Source organism: Aulonocara stuartgranti (genome assembly GCF_965226115.1).
Source record: "Aulonocara stuartgranti genome assembly, chromosome: 3".
In the NCBI taxonomy this organism is placed as follows: domain Eukaryota; kingdom Metazoa; phylum Chordata; class Actinopteri; order Cichliformes; family Cichlidae; genus Aulonocara; species Aulonocara stuartgranti.
The window spans coordinates 71,104,636-71,132,108 of NC_138941.1; the positions used below are offsets into that span (position 1 = coordinate 71,104,636).

A 27,473-nucleotide genomic window follows, 5' to 3' on the forward strand; every position below is an offset into this window, starting at 1 on the left:
GTGGGGTTCCACTCCTCACTGGTGGGTCACAGCTCTGAAAGACTCCTGGAAACGCCCCTGCTGTTGAAACTGGGGCACCTCTTAATACTCTTAATGCACCTGTTTACCTCCATCCTATGATAGTAAACTCCACCCATCTCATACTCTCTATGCTGCTTCTGTTTGTCTCCAGGGCAGACCCATCTCCACCCACCCATCCACCCTCTCCCTGCCACTTCCCCAGGTGGATGCAGATGTAACCAGAGAGTTCAGAGTCTGATTTGTGTTTGTATTCCTGACAGAACTTTCGGAGGTGTCTCGCACCCGTTGCGGGTCCCCCCTGCTGAGGAGCGCACATGTGCGGCAGCAGCTTTGAAGCTGGCGCTCAGGAGGCTCCGGCCCTGCACCTGAATCCAGGAGCTTTAATCCCACGTTAAGACCTCCTCACGTGGGCACGACCTGAGCTGTGTGACAGTAAACAGCGGAGGGGGAGGAGACGGGGTAGGGGCGGAGCCAGCGTGTCTCGTGCCCGGTTAGTTAGCGGAGCAGCTCGCGGGCAGCAGACAGAGGGATGGTCTCGCGCTCGGCGCTGGGCAGCAGCAGGTCATGTTGTCCGCGCGGCTGGAGACCTGCCCGCGTGTCACCTTCAGCGGAGCGGGAACTGCGGCGGTGAGTGCCCCCCTCGCTCTCTCTCTCTGTGTCCCCGCTGTCTGCGGAGCTCTCTCTACCTCTGTCCCCGCTTCTGCTGCTGTCCTTGGTGTCCGTCCTCTGTCCTCTCCGCCTCTCTGTGCTGCTGCTGCTGCTGCTGCAGACTCTTCTTATTCTGCAACACTTCAAAGATATTTCAAGGCTTTAATCAGAGAAGCGTCAACAGAAAACTGACGCAAATATGTTTTTATTTCTGTTTTATTTCAGTCAAATCTCATTGAGTCATCTCTGTTTGAAACCTGTCACAGAAATAATTACAGATTTATTTTCTGTTTAAAAAAATCTATCAGCTGCTTACCAAAAAAGGTAAGCAGTAACATAAAAAAAATGTTACTGTCACATTTGTGCAGAAGTCAGTGCACTTTTGTCTCCTGCAGTAACATTTACCCGAGGGCACAGGTGTGCTCAGGAGCATGAAGCATGTAGGAAACAGGATCTGACTTTTAATGTCGTGTAGTGATGTAGTGATGTCCGTCTGTGTAGAGTTTTCAGCGAATGTGAGCTCTGATGGTTATAAAACTGCACCCAGCTACACTTTCATTTCTTTATTAATAACTCTGATAAATTTAATTTCTTCTTAATAAACTTCATTTCTTTTCTCAATGACACCTTAGATTTGATCATGTTTGGGTGATTCGTGGATCTCTGTTTATTCATAAAGACTTTGATTTATTTTGATGTAAAATTTAAGAAGTCATATTAATTGTGGCTCCAGCTGAAGCTCCTCGGGTGGCTGACGCGTCTCCGTTTCTACAAGATGATCCAGAAAACAGCTGAAAGTTCACACACACGCTCAGCTCTCAGACCTGATGATGTGCACTCGTTTACCTGCTAAACACGGTCGTCGCCGTCCTCCTAATCAGTACATTTGTGATGTTTCGGAGACTAAATGATTACAAACTTAGTTATTAACAGATAGTTGTAGTGCTGGAAGAATTAGAGCAAGTTTAATAACTACGGCTAATAATTAAAATAATCACGTAGTGATTTACAAAACAAAACAAACAGTTATTATTTTTGACTCTTTTTCTTAAATAAAAACATTATTAAGATTAAGATATAATGATAATGTTGTAGAAAGCTGACATTTAAACTGTGTTTTCTTTATGTTGTGTGACAGTAAACTGGGTGTTTTTGATGATTTAAATATATCAGGCATCAGAAAATATCAGAACCAATAAATATGAACAGTTTTAAGAATTTACTTTATTAACCTCTTAAGCCCAACGCCCCCTGATACGGGGGCAAAATGCAGGAGATCAGGTAGGCTTGGGGCTTAAGAGGTTGATGCCTGAGGATTGTGTGATTTCAGTTTCCCCAAGACATACGAACAGTAACCGACTGAAATAAATAAAATACAAATAAAATTACAAAATATATACAAATAGCTCAATTCTAAATATGTGTTGCAGAGATTAAATATATATGATTCACATCGTACTCCAAGCTGTTGTTATTCTGATCTTAATTTTACTCCTTACTTAATTTTACCCTTCAAAGTAAAAGTCCTCGCCTAAAAGTCCTAAAAGGTGTAAGATGTACATAACGTGCATGTTTGGTTTGTACTTTATTTAACCCAAATAGTGAGCTTCTTGTTATTGTCATGCAATAAAAAGAAAATGATCCAAGCTGCAGCTCTCACACACTCTTTCAGATGCACATGCACGGCAGACATTGTGGTAATGAATCAGCCAATCAGCACATTACAGAGCAGCTCCACAGAGAGAGAGGGTGGTGGAGTGAGCAGTATTTAAGGCGGGGGGCTGCTGTGTGGTGTCAGGTGTCGGCTCGTTGTCATATCTCTTCAAAAATAACTTCAGCGTGTCCAACGGAAACTCTGAGAGGGCAGAAACACCCCGAGCACCCACACCTCTGCTCTCTGTAAAAATAACCTTCAGTGGAAGAAGGGGCGGGGCTAAACAGACAGTATAGAGCCAGAAGCCTCCTCTTTTGTGCTCTAATAACCTGGATCCTGGTGTTTTATGAGTCCTCTGAATGTCTCTCTGTGTCCCACAAAGAATCTGGCTCGAGGACCCCAGGCGAGGATGGGCGGGGAGGCGTGTCCCCACAAGCTGGGCTCCACCAATCACCTTCGGCTTCTCCTCTACATCCTGATTCCCACCGTGAGCCTGCTGGCCGGCCTCCTGCTGCTCGTCCTGGTCCTCACTGGTAGAGACACACACACAAACACACAGTCTGGCTGATGACCTCTGAGGTCAGAGGTGTTCTCAGTGACCTGACAAAGACTCCACCTTCACTTTCAGTCTGGACACGACCCTGATATCACTCCATCCCCCTCCTTCTCTGTCCTCTAATCTCCACCCGTCCTTTGTCTCTTTCCTCCCTTTTCCCTTCTTTTTCCATCCCATTCACACCATCATTCCTTCTTTTTTATTTGGCTTTTATTTCATTATTTCTCTTTTTACGTTCCTCAGTTTAGTTTCCTCCCTGCTTTCCATCTTTCCCTCCGTCGCTGTTACGTCCTCCTTCTTTCCCCTGAGTCATCCTCCTTCTTCCTTCATCCCTCCTTTCTCTCGATGAAGAGGAGCTACAGAGGGATAAGGGGGGAATGATGGAGGCACGGAGAACAGACTGATGTGTGTAGGAGGAGAAGTGTGCATGTGTGTCACCATGACAGCAGGGAGTCCCTCAGCCAATCAGCATGAGGATCAGACTGAAAGGATTTCAAATATTTACGCAGGTAGTAAAAGAGACGCGGCAGCATCTGTCCATTCAGACCTTCACCATCTTCCTCCTCCACCCCCAGCTATGGTCTTCACCTCCATCACCTTTTCAGCCTCCCCCCTCATCGTTTCTCTTCCTCCACTGGATTTTCCTTCCTTTCTTTATTTTCTCGTGTCTGCTTTGATGATTCATTTCTTTCTCAAATGTATTCAATTCAGTCTTATTTCTCTCTCTGAACACACACACACACACACACACACACACACACACACACACACACACACACAAACACACACACAAATATCACAAACATTGTCTGAATGAATAAACTTTTTTAAAAAATTTGAGAACTTATTTTCATTCTCCTCGCAGTGAGAGCTCCGCTCCTCTTTCTTCTTCGTTGGTTTCTTCTCCCTCTGCAGCTGTTTTTCTTTTGTCTTCTTCGCGACTCATTGCACACAGTGTGTGTGTGTGTGTGTGTGTGTGTGTGTGTGGCTTCTCTCCCCATTACACACTTAATGGTCTTTGCAGTGCCTCCTGCTTGCCTCCGTCTGTTTTCAGCTTTAATGTGAGGCTGTGAGTGAGAGCCTTCACATTCACTCTTCAGCAGTTTTTATTTCTCAGCCTCTGACTGAACGATGATCCACAGTCACACTGTGTGCACAGCACACCTGGCTCTCACTGTTGGATGGTGTTGTTGAGTCTCCACAAGCAGCAGCAGAAGGTTTCAGAGTGTTCTTCTGAGCTTTATCAAAAGCAGCAGCCCGCAGCCTCACATGTGTCCTCCTCAGGGGCGTGAAGTGAACTTTCTGCTGAGCGCAGCAGGAAACCAATCACACCGACAGCTTTTAGTACTCCTGGTTGTTGCAGATATCTGCTCCTGTATCTGCTGCAGGCGTGGGGGGAAGGAATCAGTCTGTTTTTTTAATCTAATCAACAAATAAAAAATGATAAGTTCAGTTTTAGTCAAATTAAAGTCAGCGTGAGAACATCAGCAGATAAAATCTGGTTAATTCATCTTCACTGCAGAGCTTTTCTCTGGTCCTTCACACCAGCTCACCGTCTGACAACCATATTTGTAGTTCGAGATCTACTGACCAATGATTTTGAAATGGCTCTGCTGCATGCAGGTAAACAGCCTGAGCACAGAGCAAATGAAGGAGGGCTTTCGGTAAATCGCAGTCTGAAAACCATCGACTATCATTTTTGGATCCATCCATCCTATTCAAGTTGTCACAGATCCGGCGGCAGGGTACACCTGGACAGGTCTGTCTGTCCCAGCGCTCCGTTTCTTGATTTCCTTCCTGAATTTCTTGTGGCATTCACTCTGATTAATGGCTCCAGCTGTGGGACTTACACTTTGGCACCAGTTTTATTTATTTATTTGATGGAAGTCAGGCGCCGCTTTGCTCAGTCAAACAGAGACCACTCACGTTCATTTTTGACTTATTGGCTGACCTGAGATCTGTGTCTGTAGGCAGAGCTTCAGTAGCTGTTTATCAGTAGCTATATTATTTATATACAGTGATGAGTGGCCTGTTTCACAGTCATGTGGTGTAGATTTCAGGGAGACACTTGGGACTCGTACCCACTGATATTTACAGCACACGCATTCGCCCACCCACTCCCCTCCTTACGCTGCAAAAAAACAACCTCCAAGTGCATGACTTATGTACGCAAACATGTTCCTTCACATACGCGAAGACGTCTCTGTCATAAACTGATGTAACAAACGTGCAAAATGAAAATTCCTCGTTTGATTTGTTTGTTGTTTGAGCTGAGAGGAATCTCACACATGTCGGCAGTAATTCGCTGTGTAGTGTTTGAGGGGGTGAAGCCGATGATCTGTCAGTGACTCATTTGTAACATTTATACCAGAAATGCAAATATGAAACCCACGGCTGTGTGTGACAGAAAATATGTAAAAAGATTACCATGGTAACCAGCTCTGTCTGACACGGCTGTGCTGTCTCATTAATAGTTTTTTTTTCTTTGCCAGAAATGTCAGGTTGTTCAAGTTCATAAAGACGGACGCGGCCGGGGACGAAAAACAGTGCTGTAAAAACTCTAAAGTAACAAAGGGAGGAAGAGAGGAAGGGGTGGGGTCCAAAATGCACCCAAAACAACAGAGACTCACTGTGAGATCGACACTGTAAGATGTACTGTAACCACACACCAGCAGGGCGAGGGGCAACAATGAAGTCTGTCAAGGCAATATTCAAGACAGGAAGAGAAAAAAGGCAGGAAGTGAAAACAGAGAAAGCCAAAAAGGACCTGACCTTCAAAATAAAAGAGAAATGAGACTCAAAAGCAGAGAGGGGAACACATTTATCAACTCAAAAGCTTCTTTTCCATTAAGAACTTGGGATTCCTGTCCCTTCATTTTGTGGAATTTTCCATTCTCGCCATAACTGAGAGTTTTGCTTCTGGGGTGCTTTATTGATGACACACCTGTAGAAAAGAGTCAGTGTGTTCATGGACGTTTAGGTTAAATGTGACCATGCCTGGAGAATACAGAGATTTAGGTTTCTGTGAAAGGAGAGCACTTTTTAGCTTTTATATCTTCTAAATTATTAAATTGTTATTTCCTTAAAACTATTTGAAATTTCAGACTTTTTGTGGAAAAATGTGGATCCAGCGTGTGACACCACACAGCACTCATTCGTTCATGAACTGAAGCCTTGAAGCCACGCTCATGGACGTTCATGTGTGGCTCAGAATCATGCCTGAACCGCCTCCTATGATTGGCTGATACCTGTGTCTTCCTCTGCAGGTATATTTGGCAGCACTCACTTGGACCCCAGCCTCCTCCCCTCACCCAAACCCATCGCCGACAGCGATGGGTTTGGCAACCCTGGTTACCACAGCAACAGCACAAGTGACCCCTACCCCTCCTCCTCATTCACGGTGGAAACCGTCACGTCTTCACCGCAGAACCGCAGTGAGAGCACACCTGCCGCCACCGGCGTTCCCCCGGTGACCTCTTCTCAGGCTCCGCCCACTCAGCCATACACAACGCCCCCTGATTGGCTTGCTTCTGTGACATCGCTGAGCACCGCTTGGCCGAGCAGCACCGCCTCTGCACCCGACACAGGTATCAGGTGTGAGCAGGAAAGATGGAAGCAGCAGGGGGTTGTGGGAAACGTACGCAGCTTTTAAAAGACCTGAGTAATGCCAGGGCTAAGGATGAACTACAAATCCCACAGTCCTCTGCAGTCTGTGTCCTTCCTGTTATCCGTCTGTCTTTTGCTGTTGTTGTGTCCTTTCCCGTCAAACAGTAAAATCTTATTAGGCTCCATTAGTGTCGACTGGACGAGTTGATACCTGAGAGTAGCTGGAGAGGATGAGCTGCATTCAGATCTGCTGTCCTCTACTCTCCTGTACTGACCTGATGGGCTGAGCGAGAGTGTGTGTGTGCATCTGTGCTGATAAATCGTTTGTTGGGTTGCTATTTTAAAATTCCCCTCGTCTCCGTCTCTCTCTGTTCCTCTGCTGTCCTTCAGTGTCGCTCTGTCTGTTCCCATGTATTAATGTGCAGTCGAGGTGAATGCTAATGAGCCTCAGTCTGTCCTGCGCTCTGATTGGACACTGAACACTCACCAGATTTGGTGGACGTTTGACCTCCTGCCCAGTTCGGCCACCTTGTTAAAAAAGGTCACGCTCCGTGATTAACCGACTCTCTGATGACTTAGATTTCTCCCACTGAGACAACAAGTTAGGCCCTGAAGGTGTCGGTGGTGTCACCTGGCTGTTTGCCATGCTAATGCTAGCTACAAGTGTCTTATTAAAGCACTGACATTGATACATCCAACTGTGGACAATCCAACCAATTACAGGCGAGGTTTAAACACAGAAAGACCTCAATTTTCTGTCATTTGTTATTAGTTATTTGTTATCTTACTAAGTTATTTGCCCCTAAAAATCTCAGAAGGATGGTCTTACTTATCCTGGAAGGCATTAGTTTGGCCTACTGTAAGCATCTATCCATCCAGACGGCCATTCCTTTGTCCATCCATTTTCTTTTGGGGAACTGTGGCAGCAGCTTATTCTAGTCATTCTTTAAGATAGCAAAGTTTTCCAGTTACTATATAATCTCTGAGTGTACCCTTTTTGCCTGTGTCCCCAAAAACCTCTAAAGGACATCCTGATCAGATGCCAAAACTGATTGGCTGGCTCCTCCGAAGGAGCAGCAGCTCAGCTCACCAGATGTTTGCACTTCTTACTTTGTCCCTAACAGTCAGTCTGGGAGCCTCCCTGATGTTTCAGTCACTTCCTTTTTTTGGTTGCTATCCTCTCCTCACCCCAACTGGTCATAGCAGATAGCTGCTCCTCTGAGCCTGGTTCTACCGGAGGTTCCTTCCTGTTATAAGGGAGTTTTTCCTTCCCACCAAGTGCTTGCTCAGAGGGGGTCGTCTGATTGTTGGGGTTTTTTCTCTATGTTGCTTTGAGGTGGCTGTGATGTGGAGCTACATAAATTAAACTGAATTGACTGCTCGTGACCACAGGTGAGGGTTAGATTATAGATTGACCATTATGACGAAAGATTGTTTTTCTTTTATTATAACCATAGTATTTAAAAATAAACACTGACATTCCATGAAAATCATGCAGGTGAAAAATACCAGTACAGTTTTGGTTAGATCAAACACGTATTAAGCACGGGTGCTCACATTGGCTTTAGGTCAATCCAACCCACTGGCACAGTCAAAAGAATTCAACAGTTCCCGAATGCAAATGTTTCTGCATAGATTTTTCAGTGATATTAGGGTTATTATGGTAATCCCAAGTAGGGCGTCACATCCAACTCTTGGCAAATAACCCAGAGAAGAAAAAGCAAACAGCAAAACAAAACAATAAACAGACAGTAAAAACTCAAATGTCTGATAAAATGTCTGTTTCCTGTAGAGCTCCATCACACTCCCTCACTTTCAACCCAACCTTTGACTGCTGCAGCACCATGCCTGTGATACTGTAATGACCCGAATTTCACTGCTTTCAGGAACCATTGGAATTCTTTCAATTGACCAAATGGTTCAGGAGTTACGGGAGCTACAGGTGTAAAAAATATAAACCTGTCTGACTCCAGCGACAGGTTAGATTTCAGTGGATTCAAATCTGATAACTGTGAATTTCACCTGCTGGTTTTGGTCTCAGTGTTGTTTGCCATCATTTTTACAAGATCAGCAAACTTTAGCCACCAGACGCTGCTGGTGCAGTTACCTCCAGAGCAGCCATCAAAATTCTCCTGAAGACTCCAACAGAACAAACACAATCCAAGGGACCAGTTCAGGGACTCCTACTGCTCAACGTCCACCAAACACATCACGCCATGGGCAACAATGAAGTGAAATATCACTAATAAAACAAAGATCTGTGAAAACCAAACATGCGCCAAAAAGTTGTTGTTGAGAAGCATAAAATATTAGAAACTATAACATAAGCATGTTTTATAACGAGGCTGTAATGACGACAGCAGCCTGCAGGGGCAGCGTTCAGGGTTTGATCCTCGTGACCAGCTGTCTCTGTGCAGGTAGCTGTCAGCTGATCGTGGAGCCTCAGTGTCACATGTTGCCCTACAATCAGACGTGGCTGTCCTCCTCCGTCGCCGTGGTGAAGAGCTCAGAGGTGGACATGTTGCTAAGGTAACAGTTACTTCCACTAAAAGTCATTGAATTGTCTACAGACAGCTATTTCATACTGAAAAGAAGACAACACAATTAAAGGCATCACCTCAGGTTGTGTCATGTCAGGGTTTCATTACTTTTAACATTTAAATGATCCAAACGATTCATCAGTGAATCGATGAGTAGATGAGTGTTAGCTGGGCTCCCGGCGGTGACTGAACGCCAGTGTGTGTGTTTCAGGTTCTTCAGCTACCTCAGCAGACTCTCATGCTACAGACACATCATGCTCTTTGGCTGCTCGCTGGCTCTGCCCGAGTGCATCGCAGCTGACGGCACACACAACAGGTAACACACACACAAACCTACAGTCAGCTATTTCCATACACAGACCTTACTTGGCCTATTTCACAGCCTCTCCAGTTTCCATATAAGCAGCTCGTTGCTGTGGAGTCGTCAGTGTCAACCTTTCTGGACTTGACCTGGGATTGAAGATTGATTGAAGAGTCTGATGTGAGCTGGAGGGCCGCTCTGACCAGACGACAAACATAAAAAACTAAAAAATATAGAAACTATTTATATTAAGAGAAAGGTGGTGAGAAAAAACAAGTCCTGCTGCACCGTGCAAGCTGTTTATTTGCTGTCTGCTTCTTCTCAATCCACAACATGTCCACCTATTTTAATCTGTCCAGAACTGAAGCTGATGTTTGCTCCTTTACTTGTTACCACAGATTGTCCCTTATATTATCTTTAAGCTTCTTTGCTGTGACTAGAAAAGCAGCTTGAACCCTGAGTGGAACTTTGAGAAGATTGAAATATGGTCTTATCTGTTTCTCAGATATCACAGTCGTCTCTGGACACTCATAAAACTCATAATTAGACAATTAGAGCTCAGTGTTAGGTTGCTGTTTGATCGCAGTGTCAAATGTTCTCATCAGCAACACTATCCAGCTGCTCTGCTGCTCAGGGTGAGGGGAGATCCCAGGGCATTAATAAACCGTCAGCGCGCTGCACGCTCAAACAGGTGGCGCCCTTATTATGTCTCAGTTTCAGCTTTTAGCACAGTGCCAGAGGCTCCAGGTGCAAACTCGGTCCAGAGTGAAACAGCGTTTCTTCTTCCCTGTCCTCGTTCCCTAGCATGCTGCTTTGTTCAAACAGCACGACAGCATGTTGGATTAGTTTCAGCGAATGTCCAGCTGCTGCTGACAACAACCAAACCATAGGAGGAAGCTACAGTCTGATAAGACACAGAATAAAGTGCATCTCTCCAAAGCTGTCAGGTGACCGTCAGGAATGTTGGAGGTACCAAAATGCTCAGGCCTTCTTTAAAAGCCTCACAGTGCCGAGCAGCTTCTTTCAGTTTACCTAAACCTTGAATCTCTAATGCGAATGTTGTCTTTCAGTTCCAGCACATTCAGCAAAGACTGAACTTTGTCTTCCTATAAAACACAAACAAGAACATGAAACTCAGCTGTTCACACAGTAAGTGGGACAGCAGCTGTATGTGTGTATATGGCTAATAATAACACCCTCACACCCTCCAAACTCAGAGGACACACACACACACACGCACGCACACGCACGCACACACCTTCAGTGTCAGTGGTTTCAACTCCAGACGACCTCTGACAGGAGGATTATGGGACTTTTAATGTTTTAATGATGCTACCAGCTAACTGCTCCCTGACGTCCGCGTATGTGTGTGTGCAGGACGGTCGTGTTGCCCTGTGCGTCTTTCTGCGAGGCAGCGAGAGAAGGCTGCGAGCCAGTCCTACAGATGTTCAACGCCTCCTGGCCTGACTTCCTGCGCTGCTCCCAGTTCAGCAACACCACCTCTGCTTTGTCACCACCGTCATCACCATCATCACCTTCGCCAACAGGTCTCCTCACGTCACCTGCCTGCTACACACCGCGACAGATTAAAGGGAAACCCTGTGAGTACAAACCACACATAAAATCCTTCACTCAAAAACTGGAGCTCAGACCTCAGGGACCGCCAGTTGGAAAAATGAGCCAATCAGCTAATGTATTAGCTCAGATAATGTCATTAAAACATTCTAAAGGCTCCAAACTCAATCCAGAGTCCAGGTCAGGAACTCCAGTTAGCAGCTATCATCCACCTGACCTGTAATAGTACAAACTTTAAGCCTTAAACTTCTTAAAGGTGAATGAAATTTCCACCTGTTGTTATAATCGTTATCTACAGAGACCAGTTTTTGACCTATTTTTGTAGTAAACATGTTAATTTCTCCTATAAAGTTTTAAAATGGGAGTTTGTGGAAATGGACTTAGACAAGAATATGATTCGAATCTGAATAAAAGGTAGAGGACCAATGATAGAGCCTTGTGGAACTCCACAACCTGAAAACAGTCTGTGACGCCCTGTTCTCACAGTTAATCTGCTGGTTACTGCACTGAGTAAAAATGATTTGGGTTTGAACGTTTTCAGGTGAGATCTTGAAGTCACCAGTAAATACAGTTTCCATTTATGCTAGCTATTACGATGCATGTAGCCAAAGTCTTTTTTCCACAAAGTCTCATGTATTCAAACTTGTACAACTTCCCCGTCTGTATATCTGTGAAACTCCGAGCTTCTAATAATGATACTGAGACATTAAAACTGCAGTAAAAACCAACACAGTCACACATTCGTGTCTTCGAACCAGCTTCAAACCACATCGTGCCAGCTTACAAAAACTGAGAGGCACACAACCTAAAGACATGGGAGTTAGCAAAACGTGGACATGATGTCAATTTTCACATCAACGTTGTTCACGAGGCAGTGCGAGTATAGAATGACCCTTACAGGCTTCCTTTACATCTGCATTCATATTTTTTGTCTCGGTCTCTCATTAAGTTATACTTCTGGTCGTGACTGAAAACAGTTTCTCTATTGGCCAAGTGGACATTAGAGGGACTGCAACTTTTTATACGTAATAAATATCGTTGTTGTACATCACTGCTGTACTCTCTCTCTGATTGGTTGGCAGCTGTATGTGGCGGGAAAGATCATTACTTGTGTGCGACTGGGATTTGCATCCCTCAGAAACTGGTGTGCAACGGCCACAACGACTGTGATGACTGGAGTGACGAAACACACTGTGGTGAGCGCACACACACACACACACACACACACACACACACACACTGTATTGTGGTCTGTGTAAATAGCAGGAAACGTTTCAGCCCGTTGTCATGGTGTTCGCAGGTGATTGAGAGGATGACAGTGGTATGGTCGCTCTGTCACAGAAAGGTGGTCGCCATGGTAATATAAAGAATCTATAGGCAGCGACTATCAGAAAGGCAAAAGGGGAGAGAGAGAGAGTTTTGTCTTTGTCTTTTAATGTCTCTCTCCCTCTTTGTGACCCCAGCCTTCTTTTAACCAGCAGAGGTTTATGTGGCTGTAAAAGTCACACATGACAACGAATGAAGGAAGAACGACAAACGGCTATAAAGTGAGAAACCAACACAACAGGAAGAACTGAAGAGGACAGGAGGGAGAGGACGAGAAGATTAAACATGAGACAGTTTAACCAATATTCATCAGGTCTCCTGTGACGCGTTAGTTTGAAGTTCACATCCTTTATTTGGAGTCTTTACCTGTTTCACATTCCCTATGGAAATGTTATAACAGACAAACTGCAGGGGCACGAGAGAGCTGATTTCAAATCTACATCTTCTAGTATTTAGAACTATTTATAATTTTTAGGGTTTTAAGAGGTTAAAGACAAAAGAAAGTGCAAAAGAGGCCAGACTTAACCATTCATAAATGTGAAGAAAAGAAAAAGCAAAACAAAAACAGGGAGCCAGAAACAAAACAAGAGGAAACAAAATAAAGAAATCAGTCGAATGAACCACAGTGCTGCTGAAAAGCTTCAAGATTTGACAAAACAGGTTATTTAAAAGGTTTGTGGATTGTTAAAAAATGTTCCATTACATCTGTCTTCTGTTTTTTTACTCTGTGCTCTCTCAGGAACGTGATTATTATTATGAAGAAAAATAAATATCTAACATGAGATAAAGGAAAGCACGAGGAAAAGTGTAATGAAAAGAAAAAACACATGAAGAAGAAGTGCTGATCATGTCTCTCTCTCTATCAGTGTGTGCAGATGGCGAGTTTCACTGTAACACGGGTCGGTGTCTCTCGCCCGCTCTGGTGTGCGACGGCTATGACGACTGTGGAGACCTGAGTGATGAGCTCAACTGTGGTAAGACCATACACACACACACACACACACACACACACACACACACACACACACACACACATCCATCACAGAGTATCACACACTCAGGGTGACGCAGTTTGGCAGCTCGGGATCAGCTGTGAAATCAGAGAGAGGGGAAGTGTGGACCGGGGGAATCCACCACCTGTCCATCTGACACACACAGACACACACACACACAGAGACACATTTTTGTATCTCTGTGAGGACCCACGCTGAAAGCATCACCAGGCTCAGCTGAGATAAACAGTCTGAGATCGAAGCCAGTTATCATTCCTGCACTGAGGCAATGCAACATATCAGTCTAACTGCTAAATTACAGGAACGCCACAAAGCTAAATTCATTAAAAGTGGAGCTGCTCTGCTCATTTTTACCTTTGTATTTCTGTTCTTCATACACTACAGTAGCTTTACATGAGTTCAAAATCAACTTTTTAAAAAGTATTATTTTGGTCCTCTGTGCAGCCAGTCAGTTCATCCTCTGTCTCGAACAAACTTTAGCTCCTCTTTAAAGCCAGCTATCTTCTGATATCCCTCACCAGCAGAAGGATATAACAGTATCTAATCCCTCTCTGGGACACTAAAGATCCAGGATAGGGACAAAAGGGAGCACTTAGAGCATTAAATCAATCAAATTTCCGAGTCTCATCATTTCATATCGTGTCTTTGTATCCCTATCCTTTAAATAAAGGCTTTAACTGTAATGTTAAATGTTAATAGAAGATTAGCTCAGTCCAGACTCTGGAGGTCGTTCATGTTATTTATTTTATCTGAGTGTAGCTAATTGTATGTTTACAGTGTGTGATGTGGCCCGGGAGCACCGGTGTGGTGATGGGCGCTGCGTGTCCAGAGACTGGCTCTGCGATGGGGACCACGACTGTCTGGACAAGAGCGACGAACTCAACTGCTGTGAGTGACAGCTAGCTTAGCTTTGAGACATCAGTCATGTTTATAACTGGTGATTAATCTAAAGTTGTGTTCAAATCGATATTTAATTGATTAGGAAAATAGTAGCCATGGCAACTGCTGACTTTTTCCATAGACAGTGTTGGGAAGGTTACTTTTAAAATGTATTCCGTTACAGATTACAGAATACATGCCCCAAAATGTATTCTGTAACGTATTCCGTTACGTTACTCAATGACGGTAACGTATTCTGAATACTTTGGATTACTTAATATATTATCATGTTTTTTACAACAACGTGAATGTACTATTGCTGTGTGATTTATTACTATTACTGAAGGTCCGCGACTCCGAACTGTAGTAAAGGGACCTCTGACTAATACGGCGGGGTCCCTGTCGGCTCATAGCCGAAAAATAGCTTTACTTTGTTGTCTGGGTCAACTTTTCTTGTGAGAGACAGAGAGAGGCGTTGAAAGGCTGCTCCAACAGAACTTATTGTTTTCGGAGGAAAACACGAACACGGTGTACAGTCGAGTCTTAATAGCTTACTTACAGCTGGGCTCGTCAGGCACTCTTCTTGGCTGAAGTGGTTATTATTATATTTACATGCTTCCAGCTCCCGTTTTTCCTCGATGACAACTCGTACCTTTCCACTCCCCTTTTTCTCCCTCCTCGCGCTCACAGACCCATAACGTGTATGGCAGTCCATTCTCCCTGCAGCACGGACTACACTGCCCATGATGCTACATTCTTTAGAGCTATGCTTGTAGCATTCTGCCTGTTAGCTTAGCACAACAACAACAACGAAAAGGTGCTCTCTCACCCAGGAAACACACAGTCGCAGAGAGAGAGAGAGAGAGCGTCGCCCTGTAACCATGGCAACCGTAACGCTGCCGCCTGGAACAACAGAACGTAGCTGTCAAACAAACCCAAACAGTCCTGACCCGCGACAATATGAAACAGGAAAGTACCGCAGTGTAATCCATTTATTTCAACAAAGTAACTGTATTCTGAATACCACCTTTTTAAACGGTAACTGTAACGGAATACAGTTACTCATATTTTGTATTTTAAATACGTAACGGCGGTACATGTATTCCGTTACTCCCCAACACTGTCCATAGACAACCACAGAAGGATTTAAACTAAGAAATGAGAGGTTTAACTTCGCTCATAATTTAAACAACTTACTACTTACACTTTGTTTGCTACTGGTTGTTCCCATTTTCACAGCTCACTGAGCTCAGCAAAACTTTCCAGTGGTACACACTGCCCTCTGGTGGTGCTTTCATGTGGTGCACTACCAAAAAACAGCATCTTTGGATCAGTTAAAAGAAAAAAAATGGAACTGCAGCAGGAACAAATGTACATATAGATGAAAGGACTGAATAGTGAATGTGAAGAAAGCTTTAGTCTGCCTCACATGGTTTCCACTCCGAGGGAAACGTGACAACTTGTGAGCGCTCAGCTGATTTACTGCTGTGTCACGTGTTACTATAACTCATCAAAAATGACAGTAAGTGTGTGTGTGTTTGCAGCTTGTAAGAGTCAGGGTCTGCTGGAGTGCAGGAACGGTCAGTGCATTCCTTCCGCGTTTCGCTGCGACGGCGAGGACGACTGCAAAGATGGCAGCGATGAAGACAACTGCACCGTAGACCAGAGTGAGACTCTGTCTGTCATTAGAAGCAAAATCACACTAAAAGAAAGTTCAGACAAACTAACCTTTTGACCATAAAAGCTGTTATAAAAGACAGAAGATCATTCAGATGAACAAACATCTCACACATGACTTGGTAAATCTTAGATCCCTAATGACTAAGATAATAATTCATTTTCAAAGCTAATCACATCCTAATCGTCACCACAAGACAACACTTTTATTCATAAAGCAGCTTTCCTGCACAGAGGCAGATTCTTAAAACTTAAAACAAGTTACAGGAGCCAAACTGTTATATATACTGACTGTTCTTCAAACTAGACACAGTTCATTAGCTATCAGGGCCTTTTTGATTGGTTTGACTCACTTTGTAAAGTCTCACCTTCTGCCTGCATGTCACCCTGTCCCAGCAATCCTCCTCTGTCACACATCTCCAACATCCTATTTCCAGTATTTCCACTATAGCGCCTTACCTGTGTGTGTGTGTGTGTGTGTGTGTGTGTCCAGGTCAGGGTGGATGTGTTCCCGGTCAGCCCAGCTGTATTGCCACTTCCTGTCAGCCCATGTGTGCTGGCGGCAACGCCGTGTGCGACCCACAAAGCAACAGCAGCTGCAGTGAGTCATCAACAAACTGTCCTCACAAAGATAAATCTGACAATGAGAAGCTTGTCACATTTAACCCTTTATCACCCAAGTATCATACCTGGATTTACTTTTTAATTTTGGCTGTAAAATTACAAAAAACTCATCTTTCAGTTTCCAGTTGAATTTTCTATTTAACCCAAAATGCGGAGTTACAGTAATGAGGTGCACAGATGGTAAAATGCAGGCGGTGATGCCTCTGTGTTCACACAGCAGCATCTTCTGAATCCAATATCCTAATCTGATACTCCTAATCTGATACTGCGAATCGCCCAGTGAAGCTTGTGCCTGGTACATCTGTGAGGCTCCATTAATGCCGACCCATATCATCATGTTTAGGAACAACATCTGCTTCATCCAGATGATGTTTTTTTGTTTTGTTTGTAAAGATTGTTTCAGCATGATGATGGCAAACAAATCATTTTGCTCATATTTCAAAAGCAGGTCTCTGTAGTAAAAGAGTCTGACTGTTAACCTGTCCTGTCTGCAGGTCAGACCTGCTATTGTCTGAAAACATCTGGAGCTTTATCAGATGAAAAACACAATAAAGGAAGTCCAGAGCTTTGAGCAGCTGGAATTCTGTATGAAGCAGAAACATTTAGCTCCTGAGGAAATGGTCTCATCAGTCCCCACACACTTAAAATCACATTTTCACATATTCCTACATGACTTTAAAAACATTCTGCACTGTGTGTTTCCTTCTTTTTACTTCTTAGCTTTTATTTTGACATTTTAAAGTAATTAGCTTCTAACTTACAGGCTGAAGTTGATTCATGCTTGGATGTATTTTAAACCTAAAAATGGAAGTTAGTCATGTCGTATGCATTATGTGGGTGACAGTGTGTAGGTTTCCCTCTCGTATTAGTCTTCACTCTGCGCTCTGTGTCCCAGCTCGCTGTGAGCCAATCAGCCTGGAGCTGTGTATGAATCTGCCCTACAACCTCACCAGCTTCCCCAACTACCTGGGTCACCTGTCCCAGAGAGAGAGCTCCGTGTCCTGGGAGTCCTCTCTGTTCCCCGCTTTGGTCCAGACCGGCTGCTACCAGTACCTAATGTTCTACGCCTGCACGCTGCTGGTACCAAAGTGTGACCCGGTCAGCCTGCAGAGGGTGCCGCCCTGCAGGTCAGCGCACAGTCAGCTAGTTAATCATCACTTTATTCCTCTGGAAGGTTTCAGATACCTTTCCTCTCTCCTTCTCTCACTCTGTCCTCACCCTCTCGCCCTGCAGATCGTTGTGTCGTAGTGCAAAGGAGAAGTGTGAGTCGGTGCTCAGCATTGTGGGATTGCAGTGGCCGGAAGACTCAGACTGCAGTCAGTTTCCAGAGGAGGGAGGAAACACAACCTGCCTGCTGCCAGAGGCCGGAGTCGACGGTACACTCCGTTTGTCCCGAAGACGGTCGCTGAAACTTTCTGCTCCTAAAACTAAAATCTTCTGTTCGATGTGTGTTTTCGTGGTGACAGAGTGCTCTCCGAGCCACTTCAAGTGCAGGTCAGGTCGCTGCGTGCTGGCAAGCAAACGCTGTGACGGACACCTGGACTGTGACGACCACAGCGACGAGGACAACTGCGGTGAGTCATGTCAGAGTCATCGAGGCCGCCGCGGCCTCATCGAGACGAATGCTTCAGCAGTTTAGTGCAGCAGGTCATGATCTCACCTTTCTGTCTGTCAGGCTGCTCTGAGCGTGCTCTGTGGGAGTGTCCCGGCAGCACAGTCTGCATTAAAGCCAGCATGATCTGCGATGGGTTCCCAGACTGCCCCCAGCTGGTGGACGAGACCAACTGCTGTAAGACTCCCTGATGTTGATGTTATTATGTTTTGTTCTGCGCTGGGCCAACAATCCCCTTCCTGACTGTATTATTAATGATATCCATTCATATTTCCTCAGCGGTGTGCAGGGATAACGAGCTTTCCTGTAACAACCATCAGTGTGTCCATCGCACTCTGTGGTGTGATGGAAAGAAGCACTGCTCAGACAGCTCCGACGAATGGAACTGTGGTAGGATAGTCCCACTTTTAAAACGTTGGGTTGTTCTTTAATATGTTAACAGGGACACCTGAGTGCAGCTTTGGTCCTTCTACTTTTCATCCTGCAAAATCACTCTCTGTGTCTGCTTATTTATACATTCACTAACTATTGATAATGATGAAACAGCAGAGAGTATTTGTAGTAGGAAGCTGTGTATCATCTGCGTAAAGTGAAGTTCAACATGATAAAGTTGCAGAGGGAACATTTATTTACTGGTTTTAAAAAAAGGAATTTCGGACGTGACTTCTAAATATTTTACAGTATTTCATCTCTGATGAGTATTTACTACCCAAACATGCGCTGATCTGTTCTCTCTGCAGTGTCTCTGTCCGATCGATCGGGCTCTGTGCTGACGGTGTTTAAGACGGCGGCAGAGTATCAGGTCTGTGCAGATGAGTGGAACGACGAGCTGAGCGAACTGACCTGCAACCAGCTGGGACTAGGGTAAGGTTAGTAACACACGCACACGTTATTAAAGACTTTCTTCACATTCAAATATTTTTATTTATGATGTGGAGAGAAATGAGACGAGTCCCCAAAGTGTGAAGTAAAAACATCCAGTTGGACTTCCTGTCTTGTGTTTCCCCGCCTGGCTGACCAGCTCCTTGATATTCGTTCAGAATCTCACCTCCGACTCCAGCTGCATCATCCCGGACTGCAGCTGACAGGCTCAGACTGTCCTCTGCTCTGAAAATCAGTTTTGAGACGGCTCAGTTACTGCAGTTCAGAACAGTGGAGTTGGAGTCTGCCCTCGGGATGAGAAACTGACTGGAGACACGTTATTCTGAGGGAAACTCTAAATACATACACAAACCATCTAAAAGTAGTTTTTAGACGTGCACTGGAGGCATTGATCTTTGTAGACATTACCCAGAGGAGCTGGAGGTGAAAACAGATGTCTGACTCACAGATGGGCTTTATCCTGTCAGATTTATCCTTGTAAAAGTAATTATTTGTGGATTTATTCTGTGAGAATAGAGCAGGTAATTGTCAGGTGAATTCGGCGTTCTGTCTCGTGCACACTCCACCCAGACAGCTTCACTGACCCAAAGCAAACACATTGTTTCCTGCAGTGTGAGCATTTCTGAGTTTCTGATGGAATAAGCATATTGTGTTTGTCTCTGCAGGGTTCCCTCCTCTGTTTCCAGGGTGCCCGATCAGCCCGGCGTCCAAGGCCGTCGACGCTGGTTACACGTCCACCCCGAGTGGCACCAGAGGAACGGTTCTGCTCTGCAGGCCCGGCTGGAAAAGAGAAGGTAAGAAGCTTGTGGTGAGTCGGTCAAAGAGACCAAACTGAGGCTGATTTAATAAGAGGGCCTCAGTCCAGCATTGAGTTTATCTGCCGGTCACTGATGTTAAAAGCTGTCTGCAGTATCTGGGCTGAGCCCATCAGGCAGGAAACAGGACACCTGTTCAGGCAGGATGTTGTCTTACCTGGCTGTTTTGAAGAATCACTGTGAGCTGGTGTCGCGGTGATGTGTTTATAACAGATGTTTCTCTGTCTGTCCTGCAGTCATGCGTGTCACTCCAGGCAGAGAGTTTCAGTCCTGTGTACCAGAGAAGGTAAACCTTCTTCTTTTATCCCTTACTTACTGATTTCTCTCAAATCAGTGTGTTTGTAGAAGCATGTTAAAGTGGACGTGTTTAACCTTTCCCTCATAGTCTTGCTCTGGTGGTGGATGCTCATAAAATAATTATGAGGTCAATAATGGTTTTTTTTCTGCTCTGGCTCTGTATGATGTCACAGAGAGCATCTATATCGTTATCTCTGATGTTCCAGCCATTCAGGGTTTGACTTGTAAAGGATGGAGCTAAAAATGCCTGTTTTTAAGGGGCTGCGCAAAGGCCGAGTGTGAGATAAAGAAGTGTGATTTTGAAGCTACTGTAGTTGAGTTGAAGAGTCAAACGGAGGTACTTTGTATGAGCAGGAGTAGATCAGCACTGTCACTCCTCCTGCTACCAACAGATGGAGCTCAAATTTAAAAGTTTAATCTCAAAAACTGTCAAAGCAGCCACATTCAGCGCTACAGTCACTTATACACCGTTATGTATGAGGCCCAGCTGTTGATGCTGATCAACAGCTGGACCTGCACTCAAGGTTTCAGTGTAGTTTGGTATTTTGGAGTTCAGACGTCCAGCTGCTGTCTGACTGATGTTGACTGTCAGATTCCAGAGATGGTCACCTTCTGACCAATTATACTGCGTTCTCTGTCACAACCTGCAGGTTGTCTGTAGGTTGACTGAAGCAGACATAACAATTATAGATTGTATAAATCACAGCGTGATGCAGAGGCCTCGTCATTTTAAAGCCTTTACCTTATAACTGTATGGCTGCCACCATATTGGAGCCTGAAGTGACGATCTGTTAGTACAATTAACCACACACCAGGTATATCAATATTATTATTATCATCATTATTATTATTATTTATCAGATAATTGCATTAAAAATGCTTCAAAAAGGCTCCAACTGTACAAACACAGCTCAGGAACTCAAGTCGCCGTCCTGCTGTCAGCCAAAGAGGCCACGCCCCCATGAATATAACTTTAATAATTAACATGGCATCAGAGACCAAAGCCGTTTTCTGTATTAGGCTGTAAACATGTTTGTTTCTGGTGTAAAGTGGACATTTAACACGGGAGTCTATGTGGGCTGTTGCCCTTTTGGAGCCTCAAGTGGACGTTGGAGGAACTGCAGGCTGTGAGGTTGCTGGTTGGATGGCTCATCATAAACAAATCCACTTTGTCTCTTTGTTGCCGTCAGAGTGCGGTCTACGCCAGGCGGTGGGCCTTCACCCTCACAGGAAGAAGCGGATTCTGGGTGGCCGGGTGTCCCGGCGGGGGGCGTGGCCCTGGCAGTGCTCGCTGCAGAGCGGTCAGAGCGGACACGTCTGCGGCTGCGTCCTCATCGCCCGGAAGTGGGCTCTGACAGTCGCGCACTGCTTCGAGGGGTAAGTCTTCAGGATGTGTCGTCAGTGAGCCACATTTTATTTTAACCTCACACACTAACGGTGTGTGTGTGTCACAGGAGAGAGAGTGCAGACCTGTGGAAGGTGGTGCTGGGCATTAACAACCTGGACCACCCAGGAGCTCACAGTCAGAGCCGAGGGGTGCGCTCCATCATCGTACACCCGCGCTACAACCGGGCGGTGGTGGACTACGACATCAGTATAGTGGAGCTGGACTCTGAGGTCAGAGCGTGCTGCTGCACAGGATCGAGTATCAGCTGTAATCGCACTGGACTGATGAGGCGTGTTAATGTTTGCAGATTGAGGAGACGACCTTCGTCAGACCGGTGTGTCTTCCTCAGCCGGGCCAGCTGCCTTTACCCGACTCCTACTGTTACATCACCGGCTGGGGTCACATGGGCAACAGGAGTGAGTACATACACACTTCAGTCTTTGGCCGTATCCCACTCCTAACCTTAGACTAAACTCGCTTTTTGTACTTGCAGCACAAGTAGGCACGCACACATCTTTCAATCATTCGTCTACCAGAGTTTTATTCTCGTCACGTAGAGTCGGTGCATTTAGACTTTGCAGAGTCCTGCTCTCTGTCTTCATCTGCTGGTTGAAAAACATCAGGCCGGCAGCTCTTTTTGAAAGCAGAAAGAACGAGCCGAGTCAGAGAGGCTCTGCCCTCGTTATTCAGATTCACTCTGAGAGAGAGTGGATGTAACTCACTTTCTCATGCTGCTCTGTGCTCAAGCGCTCTAAATCTAGACTCCATCCCCGCGAAAGTTACATAAACTTGAAATCATGCAGCTTGGTTTGAAACTACAAAGCTTTCTCCTGCTTGTAAAGTTGTAACTGATGTTTCATTAAACTCTCAAACTAGTTTCATTCATTTCAGATTAGCTAGCAGTTAAGCAAGAAGACTCTTCGCGTAGCTTATCAAAGATATTGTGTGGATTGAAATGTGACGAGCTCGGAGCGCGTCTGGTCTCACTGTTGCACCCACACGTGTGTCACAGGACCGACGCCGATCCTGGGAATGCTCCAGGCGTGGCCGGGTCGCGTTCCAGCTCCGATGCAGCTGCTGCAGCTGGTTGTTTCCACTCAGGAAAATATTTGATGTTCCACCAGATACACACCAGCATGTTTCAGAAGGGTCACACAGGTGGCTCCAAAAATAACACCAAGTCTATCGTTTTTATTCTATTTTCACCTCAGTCTCCATAATCATAATCATAATCTGCCTTTTCACTCAATTTAAGTGCTCAAAACGCTTTCTACTCCACGTCTCAATCACCTAATCATGCACTCATGCAGTGATTTTATGTACGCCTAGGCAGCTTTTACATTTACACACTTAGACACCAGTGGATGCATCAGGGGCAACTCGGAGTTCATTTTTATGTCCAAGGACACTTGGAACTAACAAAACGACATAAAAGACGTGCTCTTGTTAGTCGCCAAGAGCGTCCTCCGTGTGAAAACAGCGCTCATTCCTTCTGATCTTTGAGCTTTAACGTCCTGTGAAAGGAAAGCTCAGAGTACTTCGAGAGCCTTAGCGCTCTTATTATATTTAAAGCCTCCTCTTCATCCTGTGTGTTTGTGTGCAGTGCCCTTTAAACTGCAGGAAGGGGAGGTCCGGATCATCTCTCTGTCTCAGTGTCAGTCCTACTTCGACATGAAGACCATCACTCCCAGAATGCTTTGTGCCGGCTATGAAGCTGGAACCGTCGACTCCTGCATGGTAACATCTGCACCAGTCCAGCATGAAGTACCGAGGCCACACAGTTTCTCAGTGTGTGTGTGTTTAACGTGTGTGTTCAGGGTGACAGCGGCGGCCCACTGGTGTGTGAGGAGAGCAGCGGTCGCTGGACGCTGTTCGGCCTGACGTCGTGGGGCAGCGTGTGCTTCAGTAAAGTGCTCGGACCCGGGGTTTACAGCAACGTCACGCACTTCACCCCCTGGATCCAACAGCAGATCTACATCCACACATACCTGACCGACTGACACATACGCTCACTCACCTGACACTTCCTGCTCCAAGCTCTCATTCATTCCAGAAGGAAGTGATGTCATCATCAGCCACAACACACGTTCAGTTCCTTAACCTGTGCCTATACTGATAGCCTTCAGACGCTGTGTGAGCAGCAGCTGATGTTGTCGGTGATTGAAAGTTACATCCATACAATCAGTCACTGAACTCTGACCTTATTGTTTTTATTACTCGACACATTCAAACCTACAAACATCACAGAAACAAAAACATAACCTCTGTGACGGTTAACCAACGCTCAGTGCTTCATGCTGGACTTTATACCAAGATACTTTTAAATTATGTAGTTCGAACCAACCGTTAAACTTCCTGGGGCTGAAAAAACGACGAAGCATCAAAGACGGCAGTTCCTCTGCTGGGCTTCATCTCAGCTAACTGAAGTCACAGAAAACACCCAGGACACTTTCACTTTTCAATTCAATTTATTTCAGTTCAACTTTATTTATATAGAACCAAATCACAACAACAGATACATCAAGATGCTTTATATTGTAAGGTAAACAGTAAAGTCTGTTTAAACTCTGGTTAAACTCCATCATGAGACATTCAGCAGTGGTTTCATTTCACAGCTTTTTGCTTCTGTCACAAACTACACTATCCTCACACAGACCTAACAACTACTCAAAGAAGTGTATCCCCAGATCAGCTGGTGAGTGGTTACTGGAGTTGGATGGGTGAAACTGGTTAAAAAGATGCTGCTCAAAACCTCTAGTTTGACCAGTTCAATCAGTCCAAGCCAAACAGATTGCAAAGGTTGCATCGAAGCTTGTCTGCAACTGCTCGCCAAGCAGAAGGAAAACATAGAAGTGTGATGTTTGACGTGCAGTCGGCAAGTAGTTGCAGGTTGGAGGTTGCGAACCAGCCTCCAGCCCTGTGTGAGAGAGGACTTAGAGCAGTAGTTCAAACTCAACATTGTGATGTTCATGTGTATCAGATGGCACATGGTCTGTTTCCAAGAACTCCATAAACTACTTGTTCAAACTTTAAATCAGCATTAAAGCAGAAAAACTCCATTTCACAGTCATTTTCTCCGGCTACTTTGCCGGAAATACTCCTCAAGGTTTCTGAAGAACATTGTCTTAAGGAGGAGCTAAAACAGCTTGTTTCAGACATGGCCCAGTATAAGTTAAAGAAGGATTATTATAAAGTGTGACTCATGCACAGCTACTCTAGAAACATCAAGGAATACAAATATGGAGCTGGAAATGAGCAGGATAGATTCACTTACTTACCTAACTCATTAATCCCTATTTTAAAAATTATTTAATAACAGCAATTAACAGATTAATGATAGTTTTGCAGCTGTGATACAAAATTGTGTTTGTGCTAAACATCCTGTAAGCAGAAGCTAAATCTGCTATTTCAGAGAAGATTGAGGACTGTTTCCCGGACTGTAGCTGTGAAACCGAACATTTTAATGATATTAAGGCGTTTAGCGCTGAAGCTGCTAAAACAGACCAGCCGAGCACTCATTTTCCCACAATGCTTCACTCTATAGTGCCTAGCAGTAAAAAAAAAAGAAACAAAACAAAAAAAAATTTGTTACTTGTACAATGTCGTACTGTACGTGTGTGTGTGAGTGTAAGCTGCTGTGTGAGCGTCAGAAAGTGCTTCAAACCACACTGGCAATTTATATCAGGCAACTTTGATGGTCAACATGTAACTTTGTTCTCGCAGCTGCTAGTTACATTTATTTTCTTTCAGACAGAAACCTCTAACTGACCCCCCCCGACCCCAGTCGTGCTGTATAATGGCACATGAAGATGTAACACAAGCTTTATTTTTGTATATAGCATACACCGATGTAGTTTTAAGCCGTGTTTATTCATGTTTGTTTACGATAATGAAAAATGTCTTCAGAGGTGAAGTTAGAACAATGCAGATCATTAGCCTTTAAAGTTTCTGGCTTACAGATATATCGTTAGTAACGTAAACAGTTAATAACACGCTTATTATAAATGATAAATCAGGGGACTTGAAGTAAAGTTTTACCCAGTTTTTATCTAAAAGTAACCTAAATGTTCATCAAAGTGGATAAAGCGCAAAAAAGCAAATATTTAAACTGCCTGTGAAGTATAACTTTAACGTATTGCTAATGTGGAAACATTAGTGTTAATCCAAATGTTAACATAAGACATATGAGCTTTATCTCATGTATCAGACGGTCAGACTGTAGTTTAAAGCTAGCAGACTCACTAACACAAACGATTAACTGCCAAATTAGCGCCAGCTAGAGTACGAAGCACAAATGTAGCACAGTATAGAGCGTTTAATGATGTGTTTTCATAGCGTTAGCACTAAGCTACATTAGCTTTTGCTGTGTATTTACAAGCCGTTTAGGTCGAACTGTTCAACAGTAACAGTTTTCACACCGTAGCTGAACTAGAAGGAGGAAAAAAGATATTAAGACTTCATTAAAACTCACAACGGACGGTTTGTTTGCAGTTTACGTGTTCTGACGGCGTTTTTTTAGATGACTCTTCAAACATGGAGAGGGTTGTGGGAAAAAAGGTTGAATTTTCTTTGTTGCAGTACTCCGAGTGATCACTGGGGTGTTGCCTCTATTTACATACACATGTTTACCACATTTATGCTTTAAGCTAACTGCCTCACACTGAATTCACTGAAATATTAATGGTAACTGTTTTTGTTTGTTTTGTTTGCCTCATATGTGTGACAAAAATACTCACACAGACAGCAAAGAAGCATCAATACAACAGAGTAAAACCCTGACTCATACTGAGGCCTCAGTCACACAGGCCTAGAGACACTCAGCAACCTCTGGTCACAGGGGGAAACGTGTATTCCTCAATCGGCTGGCAAGTGGTTGCTAGCTGTTGCCAGGTGAAATCAGTCACAACAAAGGTGAACCACCAAAAATCTCCACGTGATGGTTGGTTGTTAGCAGTTTGCAGTGACTCCTCCTAATTTGTCTGCAAGACATCTTCTCATTTTTCCCTGGCACACAGTGGTTGCCCGGTGGTTGCCAACCAGTCTCTAGGCCTTGTGACTGGAGCCTTAGACTTCTGGGAGATCTGGTGGAGCTAGTGGACATGCAGGCGGTGATTCCTGTTTTTCTCCACCAGAGGCTCCAAAAGGCTGAATGCTGGTCATAATACACCCTGCAGTTATCTGGGCTTTTGTTTCAGAAAGCAGGTTTAGTGAAAACTCTGAGTTTGTTAAACCTGAGACGTAAGTTTAAAACTAAGGTGGAAATGTTTCACTCATCGTGTCCACTAATGAATAATTGGAGGCTGTGAATTTGTTTCACTTGGCGAGATCAACATTTTAGCACTTCTCCCCATTTTGACTCCCTGTTAACCCAGTGGAAGAGTTGCCCAACGAATTGCCCCGTTGACCTTCTGTGCTGAGGTCGGACTCACATCCAGAACATTCCAAGTTGCTGCTGCTGATGTTGTTTTGTGTGTTTGGTTTTTTAAGAGTATTTTTCTACAGCGTTTTGTATGTCATGCTTCTTACACAGGGCTGTTAGTGTGTGTGTGTGTATGTGTGTGTGAGCACACAGTCACATGTAAGGACTGTGTGTTTGTTTCTTCCTGATTTAGCTGTTATGACTTTGTTATCATGATGATGATGATGAGTAATGTTTGATTATATGGATTCAAATGCTTTATGGACAGACTGTAGCCTTTAATGTTTGTGTAAACAGTGAATATTTGGTTTATATCATCTTGTATCACACTAATAAACTTATACACACACTCTCTCCTCTGTGTGTGTTTGACCTAAAGTGCTCTAAACGCAAGTCATGAAAGGTTTGTCGAGGGTTATGTTTAGATTAAGTAATGTGCGACTGCATATGTGACTCACGGCGTGTCTGCAGAGGCGTCACGTCTCTTTCCACTTCCTCTAGTCCAGAAAAAGAGATAAATAATGGAGATGTTGAGTGTCAGAAGTATCTTTAGATGGAGATTAAATAGAATGTGCTCAGACTGGAGAACTGTGCTCTGGTAATAATAAAAAGCCTTAAAAACACACTGGTTTAGTTAAAGA

The 27,473-nt window shown here is 44.5% G+C and overlaps 1 protein-coding gene across 2 annotated transcripts; it reads left to right on the forward strand.

The window, feature by feature from the left end:
* Positions 1-304: 304 nt before the first annotated feature.
* corin (corin, serine peptidase) lies at positions 305-27,166 on the forward strand. Of its 2 annotated transcripts, XM_082526460.1 has the most exons (24): positions 305-648; positions 2,706-2,856; positions 6,146-6,466; positions 8,903-9,014; positions 9,237-9,341; positions 10,704-10,927; positions 11,984-12,097; positions 13,094-13,201; positions 14,018-14,128; positions 15,664-15,786; positions 16,290-16,397; positions 17,316-17,547; positions 17,654-17,796; positions 17,887-17,994; positions 18,096-18,209; positions 18,312-18,422; positions 18,773-18,896; positions 19,580-19,708; positions 19,966-20,015; positions 21,217-21,403; positions 21,481-21,643; positions 21,721-21,829; positions 23,017-23,150; positions 23,231-27,166. In XM_082526460.1, exons 1-24 carry the CDS (start codon positions 586-588, stop codon positions 23,411-23,413), a joined length of 3,327 nt encoding a protein of 1,108 aa, XP_082382586.1. In that variant the 5' UTR covers positions 305-585; the 3' UTR covers positions 23,414-27,166. The 2 variants fall into 2 exon arrangements, with proteins under 2 accessions (XP_082382586.1, XP_082382587.1); XM_082526461.1 differs by lacking the exons at positions 305-648; positions 2,706-2,856 and having other exon boundaries at positions 6,380-6,466; positions 8,907-9,014.
* Positions 27,167-27,473: the final 307 nt, after the last annotated feature.

Excerpts from the sequence above, each read along its gene's own strand:
- corin (XM_082526460.1), top strand. The coding sequence starts at position 586 with ATGTTGTCCGCGCGGCTGGAGACCTGCCCGCGTGTCACCTTCAGCGGA. Across the intron at positions 14,129-15,663 it reads GAGCGACGAACTCAACTGCT|CTTGTAAGAGTCAGGGTCTG; the intron begins GTGAGTGACAGC and ends GTGTGTTTGCAG. Across the intron at positions 19,709-19,965 it reads GCCCGGCTGGAAAAGAGAAG|TCATGCGTGTCACTCCAGGC; the intron begins GTAAGAAGCTTG and ends TCTGTCCTGCAG.